The sequence below is a fragment of the Alosa pseudoharengus genome, unplaced genomic scaffold, assembly GCF_046254945.1.
Source record: "Alosa pseudoharengus isolate Yale_2024_CS ecotype anadromous, Long Island Sound unplaced genomic scaffold, YU_APseudo_1.1 YU_APseudo_1.1_scf_21, whole genome shotgun sequence".
Taxonomy (NCBI): Eukaryota; Metazoa; Chordata; class Actinopteri; order Clupeiformes; family Clupeidae; genus Alosa; species Alosa pseudoharengus.
In genome coordinates this window covers 12320971-12330970 of record NW_027468674.1, presented here as the reverse complement: position 1 = coordinate 12330970, position 10000 = coordinate 12320971, and the positions used below count along the sequence as shown (strand labels likewise).

The following is a 10000-nucleotide window of genomic DNA, read 5'->3' as shown; positions in this document are numbered from 1 at the left end:
ACACTGCAGCTGAGGATAAGGAGGACGGCAGTACCTTCGCCATACCTCCTTTAACTGAACCGCCACAGGCCTTCCAGGACCTGGAGGACTATTCACATAAAGATCCCACAGAGCCAAGACCAGACCTCCGCTTCGAGGCGAAGGCTGGCGCTCTACCGCCACAAGACGCTGGGAGTCATGACGTCCGGGATCTTGTGGCGGACGGGGTGTACGAGAGCATCGACAGCCTTGGGTTGGAGCCGGACATTCAGGAGATGGTGTCGGCCCCTGCTGAGCCGCGTGGGGAGACCCCTATTACTGACGCAATGCCTGCAGTCCCTGAAAAGGACACAAACCCAGAGGTCGCCATGGAGAGCGTGCCGCCACCTGCAGCAGCAGATGAGGTAAGGGGAAGATGGTAGCCTTTATTGCATGATGAGGTGAACACACATGTATTCTGGGCTGATGAGGCACAGATTAACCAAAAGAAAACTCCAACATTCTAGAGACTCCAACATTCTAGAGACTCAATATCTGGTGCAGTTATTGATTTCATTCCTTTAAAAAGACTGTTGTTTTAAATAGTTTTTTTTAACATCTTAGTCAGTGTCGTGTATTGCACACTAATAAAATGTTCTGAAACTTGTTTAAGCTGACAACTGGAATAGCACACGGCAGGGTACGAAACGAAGTTTGCTTTTATTAACACAGCCACTTATCTAGCCAACATCACAGTACCAAGAGAGCACCCCAGAGGCGGATACTCATATTTATACTTTGGTGAACAAACCAATCAGAGACCTCCACTATCTCATTACCAATCACAGATGGCAAAACTACAAAACTAATACCTTTTAGTTATTTCTGTGTTCAGAACACCACAGTCAGGCTCAGTAAGTCTAGGTAATGTTAATCTTAACCTAAGCCTGGGTTTAACTTCTCAAAACACACTAACAAACATACACATACAGTGGGCCCAAAGTTAAAAGGCAGGCAAAGTGCAAAGCCTAAAGTTTGATAAAGCTCATTTAATAATTTGCTGATTTTTTACAATGAGCAAGATTTTAAAGGTGAAATCCTATTTTCCAGTGCTACTGACCGCAGTTTTGTGTCCTTGAGAAACAGAGATCTATGATAAAAGACGGAATTCTCCTTTAAATTGAGGTCCATATGTTATATCGTGTGAGATTTGATTACAGTGATTTTATTTTATTTTCCCAAAAAGGAAAATATTTCTTCTTGTCTGAACAAAGGCTTTTCTTTGTCTCATGAGAAATAAATGAGCTCTTGGTGAGTTTTCATCTGTTTTTCCCAAGGGGCCTTGAGGTAACATATTGAGAAGAAAACTGAGTAAATTTTAGGCTATGTTAACTTGGACCTAAATAGTATTAGACACAAGAGGCTATTCTTACCTGTGAAATAGTGTTCCTGTTGTCTCAGCCTAAGTGTGTCCTATGTGGCATGATATGATTTGGCCTGCAGGGATGTAGTGGAGGCTAAACGCAAGTAAACAGTTTATCCATCACTCTCTCAGTTTATTCACCAATTGCAACTTTTAATATTACAAAAACCCCACTGTATTATCCACATTCACAATATGTACACTCACCAACACTCTAGAAATCATTTAATACCATGGGTATTGTTATTGGACAATAACCTCCACCATCATCAAACATGTTCTGAATGCCTTTTTAAAAAATCCGATACCGCATGGCGCAGTCCACCTCACCGTGATCACAGAATTCATAGTTTACCCACCTCTTATTTCACCACTACACCTCTGGTTCTATCTGTTGATCTGTTTCATAAAACATTAACAGCTTCCGCTCGTAGCCTATTTTTTCTTTTCGTTACAAGACCCAAACTACTGAGTCGACGTTACTTGCCACGGAAACACAAAGTAGTCTGCAATACTAAATATGAACACTCGGTGGCAGTAACTATTTAGGGAGATTGTCCTCAACAACATCTAAACATGTAGGCCTACTGTAGTTAGGTAGGCTATGATCAGGCTAAGGTGGAGGAGGCAACTTTTTGTGCATGTGTTTTTTTTTATTCTTGTGGGTTATGTATAACATTATTAAAGGATAGGCTTAAATGCAAAACAGGCATGTTAGAGCAAAGTTTAATTGGTCTTTTCATTGAATTGAATTCGGGCTCAAAAAAGTTTTGACAACATGTGACGACATGTCAAATCATACTCAAAGGCAAAGCTTTGATACATTAATGGTCGGTGAGCCACTCTGCGAAGCTGTCATGTGCTGCTGGACTGTGCCGAACTGCAGAACACGCTGCAGAAATTCCTCAATGTTTCCCCTGCGCGGCTTGTGATCTGTTGTAATGATTGATACGTGACGCTTTTTGGAGACCTTGTGCCTCGTGGAATGTCTCGAATTAACATGGACGGGGCGGAAAGGGGGCAGTCACGGCCAGACCCTTAATGCATCAATGGCTTTCACAGTTTTAATGGCATAGCGTATGATATGACAGTCTTAATCCTATAAGTGCCCAAACCCACTTTATATACCCTAAACTAACTTAAAGGCCTGAATTAGCCTACTGAGTGGAACGTTTTTCTTAGGCATTGCTCTTTTTTCGGCTTATTTCGGCTATAGCCCCTATGGTCATGGACCATTGCAACTGCTAACAGAATAGCTTTATGCCCGCTGCTCTGCATGTTAATGGCCTTCGATGGTCCTTTTGTGTGACCTGCCAGTTTAGCGGGCGTACAGAATGCCCCCCAAATAACACCCCTCAACCGGCCGTTCGAATCCGCCCAGTGTTCTCTACACCCGGCCGGCCGGTCCGACGTTTCGTGATACAATCAGTGCCACATTTGGTCTATATGTTTATTCTTACAACTCCTTTATTGACCCAGTGAGATAGCCAGAACGCGTCAGTCTGATGTATTGGCGCGTCTGGGGTGGGGGGTAGCTGAACGTGACTTTGTGTTAGAGAGTTTACGAAAGTAGCGACTTCTAAATTGAGTTGGAGATACTCGAGCACGTGTAAAATGATAGACTAACTGGTTGAAAACAGGTTCGCGCAGTCGACCATCGTTGAGGCACAGACCGAAACGGTAAGGCAAGGCAAGGGTTAACTGGAGTGCGAACTGTACACAACCACTCCCTACGGACAGATTCTCTATCAGACTACCTGGTAGCAAGAGGAAAGTGACGTCTGAATAGGAGTCAACCTGGAGAAAAACGTCCCACTCTGTAGCCTACAATCTGCACACCTGCTACTAATGTAACTTCACTTTCGGTCCGAGTTGCGCTTCTCTTTTGGTTTTTGACATATTGTTGCGGTTTCTGGCGACTGGCTTCGAGATTTTTAGAGCAAGAGGAACACCTGCTCGAATCAGGTACTGTGACATGAAACTCACTAGGGATGTAACTCCCAATTGGTGGCAGCATGTACCCGAAGCATTGTGCTTTAATATGCCTGTTGCATTTCTAGCACTTGCACTGTAATGATATAAGATCAGTTAATTTGTGACCAGAATGATTGGGTCAACTAGGTTCTGCGCACTGCAGTTACATGATTCTTTTGATAATGTTGTGTCGCGCAATAAAATGCAAAACTTGATTCATGTTCAGCAGGTATTTATAATATGTTAACAGGGACGTTCTTCATGTCTGTGTCAGCGTCAAACTTAGAGCAGAACCCTGTCAAAAAGTGTCAGTGGCATCCGGTTAATTTACATTGAAAAGTTAATATATTTCTTACACTAAACTTTCCCTGTCGTCTCTGAATTGAAATTCAAGTTTCAAGCCTTTTGGTTGATGCAAAAAGCCTCTGTTTCTGAGGAGAGAAAAGTTCTACCCATTCTAGCCCCTGATGGTTGCACACACAGAGGGCCCTGGAACTATGCCCAGTGGAGTTCTGGTTGCCATGGAGATTGGGGTTCTAAACCATGACATCGCCTCAGAGCCATTCAGTTCTGTGGGCACAATGGGTCGCCCCAACTTTCAGGAGCGGATATGTAGGTCACCTTATGGTAATGAAATCCCATGCAGTTCTGTGCATTTTTTTAGGGTTTTCATTGAGTATAGCTAAAACACAATTTTGTTATAGATGTCCTCAGCTGTTTGTGTTTGCGTGCTTCTGTGTGTGTGTGTGTCTGTGTGTGTGTGTCTGTGTGTGTGTGTGTGTGTGTGTGTGCGTGTGTGTGTGTACTTGTGGTTATACACACGCATGCAAATGTGATCACGAATGTGTCAGAGGGACTAGCTAGCACATGGATTTCCCAGCTGTCTCTGACTCTAAATAAGCTGTCTGAGGAGGTCTTTATACACATAATACAACAGACATTATTATTCACATCAATTATACCAACTACAACTACATGAAGCAGAAAGTGATTTCTGAGCTGTAAGCCCCTTTTCTTAGGCAGCAGCTATTGTTTGCTGGCATTCTTAGCATCAAGGCAGTGCTGAAATCCTCCATAATGACATAATCATATCGCTTAATCCTTCACTCAAGGTTCCATATTTGTGTGCGGCTGGTAAAAGGTTGGTTTTGACAGCCTAACAGAGACGGCACTGACACATGACAGAATACAGTAAGTGTGTGTGTGTGTGTGTGTGTGTGTGTGTGTGTGTGTGTGTGTGTGTGTGTGTGTGTGTGTGTGCGTGTGTTGTGTGTGTGTGTTTCTGATGGCCCTAAGGTGCTTGCTTTAGGGTTCACACAGTTTGTCAATGACAAGGAGCCAGTTTGAAGGGTAGTAGTGGGGGACAGACACTAGAGTTTGAAGGGTAGTAGTAGAGGGCAGAGTATCAAACAGGGCAGGCTTGTGTGTTTGGGATAATGACTGCTGGCTAGTTTGGGTGTGACCATGTGCGGTGCTTTAAATGTCAAAGAGCTCATTGGGACTGAAGTATTTGCCTAATTATTAGGTGTTGTGGTGGAGAATCTCACCAAGGGGTATGGGGTGGGGTGGGGTGGGGTGGAGGGTCTGATGTGATGTCTTTTGGCAGACGTCTTCAAGAGTTAGCGGGTGCTTTGATTTCTGAATGCTGATTTCATGCATGCGGTTAGTGTTTCTGTCTTAGGAAGAAGATAAACTGTTTGTTTGTGTTGTGGCTAGGTATAGTGACAAATGTAAGACCTGAAGGGGATGTGTTAGGCCAAACCAAAACACTCAAAAGCCACCAGGTGATGATGGGCTTTATGTAATGATGTATAGTATTGATACCAAGTCACGTGAAGTACTGTGCTGAATTGCAGTGAGTTCAGTAAACTCAGTCAGTTTATCTCTTTAAAATCGTATGAGACATTCATTCTATGTCGGTACTAAAAATATGTTTTGTTTGACAAAACAATGTCTCCTGAAGCATACATTTGTGCATTGAGGAAATCCAAACAAACAGCAAAACACTTAATGTTAGTGCACTTGATTAAGTGTACTTATAAATACTTGAAACATTTGGTAAGCCTGAAAGCATGCTCTGGGTCTTAGCATGCCTTTCCATACTAAGCTACTCTGAACAGAGCCCACAAGTCTACAATTACAAGGAGCTTATCACACACACACACACACACACACACACACACACACACACACACACACACACACACACACACACACACACACACACACATACTGAAACACACACGCACACACACACACCTAAATGCACACGCACACACACCACACACTTAAACGCACACACACACGCACATACAGAGCCATGCCAACAGGAGGCTCTTGCCATGGGCACACCTCTTACTCAGCTGGAGCTCCACCCAGACTAGCTCTGCAGGACTGGCCAAGGGGCTGGGCATGGAATTCAGTTCGGAATCAGAATCCAAATTACAATTGGTATCAGAACTGGAATCAGAATTGGAATTGGAATAGAGGATTCAACTCAAATGGGCATTGAGAATGAACATACGCAGAGAGCAACTACCACTCCAAACAGGGGTCCTGCACATAGAATTGGAACTAGATTTGAATTTTGTGAAATTTTGTGACACCGATTCCCCCATTAGCAACCTCTATTGTACCCAACAGTGAAGGTGATGTGTGGTTGAAAGTTGTGTTTATATCAGGTGAGAGACTGAGAATATATCCCCAGATTTCTCCAACCAGTCTTATCCACTCATGAGCAAATCATTCTTCCAAAGGTCTTCTGAAGTAGGTCTGCTTTAGCACTTGTGAAAGGTGGCATAACACAGACTGTGTGTGTGTGTGTGTGTGTGTGTGTGTGTGTATGTGTGTATGTGTGTGTGTGTTGCAGACACTCTCACTAGGAGGATGTAGGGGTGTTTACAGTGAAGACACACATACTCTCTCTACCTGCACCTGGTAAAGCAAGAGCTGCTGCAAATGTGGAAAAACTGCCCTGTCAGGTTATCTGTGCGTGTGTGTGTGTGAGAGAGAGAGAGAGAGAGACAGATACACATAGACAGGGGATGTTTTGTTTTGCTCTAAACTCTGTCCATGTTGTGCACATGCTGTCCATGGTGTGTGTGTGTGTGTGTGTGTGTGTGTGTGTGTGTGAGTGTGTGTGTGTGTGTGTGTGTGTGTGCGTGTGTGTGTGCAGATGTATAGTTTTGTATGGGCAGGATAAATAAATACACATATACAGTAATATACAGTAACTTATACTAGACTACTATGCTACTATGTATGAAAATGAATAGCATAGTAATAGCAATAAAAACCATGTGTGTGTGTGTGTGTGTGTGTGTGAGTGGTTGATGGGTTTCTATGAATACCCTCTGCCTGTCTATTCTGTTTTTGTAGAAGTGGCGCTACTTCCTGTGTGATTGTCTGTGTTGGACTGTTTGAATGCATTGCAGGCTGTCATTTGCTTTGGTGTTATTCTACAAAACAAAGCATTAACATCAGCTATGGAAATACAGAGATGAATATGTAACTGGTGTTATCAGACCTTTAATACACATTAATTATAGTGCTGATTATCTTAAAGGCAAAGTAACTGCATTTCAGGACAAACAGCTATGTGTAACCAGGCACATAGTAATATTTTAGAAGTGTTAGGACTATTTCCTGGTGTGAGAACGAAATTTAACACAGGAATTTGCATATATGGCTGTGACATAGTGTCATGTGTGCAGACCCTTCCCTTGTCCCTGCCTGTGAGTCAGGGCGTTATAGACCGGCTTGCTATCTCTTATAACGATCAGCCGACGCATCACACCTCCCCAGCAAAGTGGCCAGTCAACTTCTCCTGTTTTGAGTAGTGTCGTGTGGGTAATCTGCTCCAGGCCATGTTCACTGTTCAGTGTTCTAGGTTCAGAATGCGCTCACAGGTGAGAGCAGAACAGTCTGTCCCCTCTTCAGTCATATACCCAGAGGCTGTTGATGGTGGAGCAGGTCTGGTTCTGAAGTGGCTCAGATCAGGCCCTAATGTGGCCCAGTTCCGGTGTCAGTCCTGAGATATCGCCACTCCTGATGACTCATGGAATGCCTCTCGTCCAGTCAGAAATTAATAAATAGTTTGACTGGACCTGTCATTTAGCATGAAGAATGTCCGGTGCCAAGGTTCTAGAGTTCTAGAATTGTTGGTGTACACATATAGAATGTTCAGAAGTCCCCCTGCTGAAGGGTAAATAAGGGTGGGTGTTGTCTCCAGTCACTCAGGCAACTCAGAGAACCAACAAAGTATGTTATAATGTAAACCTGTAGTCATCAGAACACAGTATCTTATAACGTAAACCTATAGTCTTTAGAACAAAGTACATTACAATGTAAACCTATAGTCTTTAGAACGTTACAATGTAAACCTATAGTCATCAGAACAAAGTATACAATGTAAACCTATAGTTTTAGAACACCGGTATGTTACAAAACCTATAGTAGAGGGAGAGCAGCTTCACAGAAGAGAACTTCTGACGGCAAATTTGAGGAAAAGTTGGTAAACCATCCTTCTTACCTAATTTGAGGGTGCTGATTCTGAATATTTTGTTTACCAAGCTCAATTATGAGTTCTAAGCCGCATAATCAGCATTTTAACATAAAATAGCGATTATTTTTGCTTATTTTCCCTAAATTGGGTTGATTTAAAAAATAATCGCTAAAACCAAATAAAAGTGTTCTCTAAATACATGTTTGAGCATTAAAGAAGCCATACTATAGTTTATTAACGTATTTAATGGGAACATGATTACAGTTAACATGTAATAAACTCGGAAATTCTAATCAAAACACAACCATATTTTTATTGCTAACATAGTGAGTCACTTGTGGTGTTTAATGCATTTCATCACAATAACAAATTGCACAGATAACCTTCAACTCAGAATATATCCTACAGTACATATGAACTTAGATTGCGGGAATAAGCCTAATGCAGAACTGCATCTACCGTCAGCAACAACCGACAAGTAAAAAACATTTTACTTCTAGTAACACTGGATTTGGTATGTGTGCTTGCCTCCATAGAGCTTGATAATGTGCTCTTCTAATATGCCATTGAGCAGCATCACTTGTTGGTGGTAGAGCTTCCGATCCTCGACATCTAGAAAACAGAGTGGCTCTGTCATAGTGTTGTCACGATACCAAAATTATGACTTCGATACAATACTTGCCATAAATATCTTGATACTCAATACTGAAATGATATCCAAATCCTAAAATATCTGGAAAAAGAAAGGACGCAGGCCTCCTCCAAGAGTATTGAGTCATTTGTGTTGAATTTGGTGCACTTTTGGTCAATTCTGGGTTTAAAACTTCTAAACTTCCTACATAATTATTATTTTTGTAGTCAGTAAAATAGTAGTTTGTGTGAGTCCTTTATTGTTTGTTATAGCTCATTTATATTGTGTGACGTTTTGGCAATAAATTACCTTTAAATAGCCAAAGGCTAGATCAAGATCAGTGTTCAAATTACTGCCAATCACTTAATGTTATGCAGAAGACCCTAATCTTTAGGCCATCTGATGTAGGATACCCTAGGCCTTCCTGTGTTTATGGGATTTCTTTGACAGTTGCAAAGGGAAAAAAGTGAAGATAGTCTTCTTTGCTCCCAGTGTTATTTAATAAGTACGTTTCAACCACTCTTTGGGTCTTAATCAGATAGGCCTACACCATTATTACATTACATTACATTTGGCTGACGCATTTTTAACCAAAGCGACTAACAACATGGTAACAGTTAAGTTTTAAAGCAATTCTCTTAACAATTTTAGGACAATTTAAAAACAGTAGAGTACAGTAAGAATAGTGCATCAGTGAGTGCTGTTTTTAAACAGTTGAGTGTCAGTTCAAGATGGGTGGTAAGTGCTAGAATCAGCAAGACTTGTTGTAAGTGGTGCTATGAAAGGAGATGTTCTCTAAAGAGCTCGGTCTTCAGGAGTTTTTTGAAAAAGTGAGAGGGATGACCCTGCCCTTGTAGGAACTGGCAGTGTGTTCCACCAACGAGGAACAACAGATGAGAAAAGTTTGGATTGGCCTGAGCGTATCTGTTGCAATATCTGTGTGCATTCCTACATTAGGTCTATTTCTTTGATAGTCAACATCATTTCCTACCACATAACAAATACCAAATAACAATACAAAAGTTTCTTACAAACTTTCCTGCATACTTCTTAAATGTGCTGCAGTCAGATGGGTGTCCTAAAGACATAACTAGATGTTGAGCATCTATTACCAGTGTTGAATGAGCAGTTTTTGCAGTGATCACTACTGGACATTCCACATTGCTAGACAGCACTTGAGTGAGGATAGACTTATTTCCACTTCACAAATAACCATCGCTATCTGCAATAGCTACAGTACAGGGACAATAATCAGTTCATAGCTGAGGATTTGTTCTAGGTCCACTTCCCTTTCAGCATCATATGCAGTAATGATGCACTGTGCATTGTTGCACTAAAGGATATCTTGTCTATTTTTTTGGAAATAATGCAATCTCCATAGCACTCTTCAGCAACCCTCAAATATGCACACTCTTCCATTTTTTGTATGGCTGGAATTTGAATGATAGGAAAGAACACCAGTGAGATGTTTTAACTAGGCAAGCACAGTCACCTTTACAGTACAAAAAAA

General features: G+C 41.8%; 1 protein-coding gene across 4 annotated transcripts in view; it reads left to right on the top strand.

The window, feature by feature from the left end:
- The window catches only part of arhgap27 (Rho GTPase activating protein 27), a 45070-nt gene that overhangs the window by 3804 nt on the left and 31266 nt on the right, over positions 1-10000 (top strand). For all 4 annotated transcript variants that reach the window (XM_076297900.1, XM_076297901.1, XM_076297899.1 and 1 more), the window contains exon 2: positions 1-383. This exon is cut by the window's left edge and continues 675 nt beyond it. In XM_076297900.1, the coding sequence (XP_076154015.1) occupies positions 1-383 (383 nt within the window). The remainder of the gene's footprint in view (positions 384-10000) is intronic.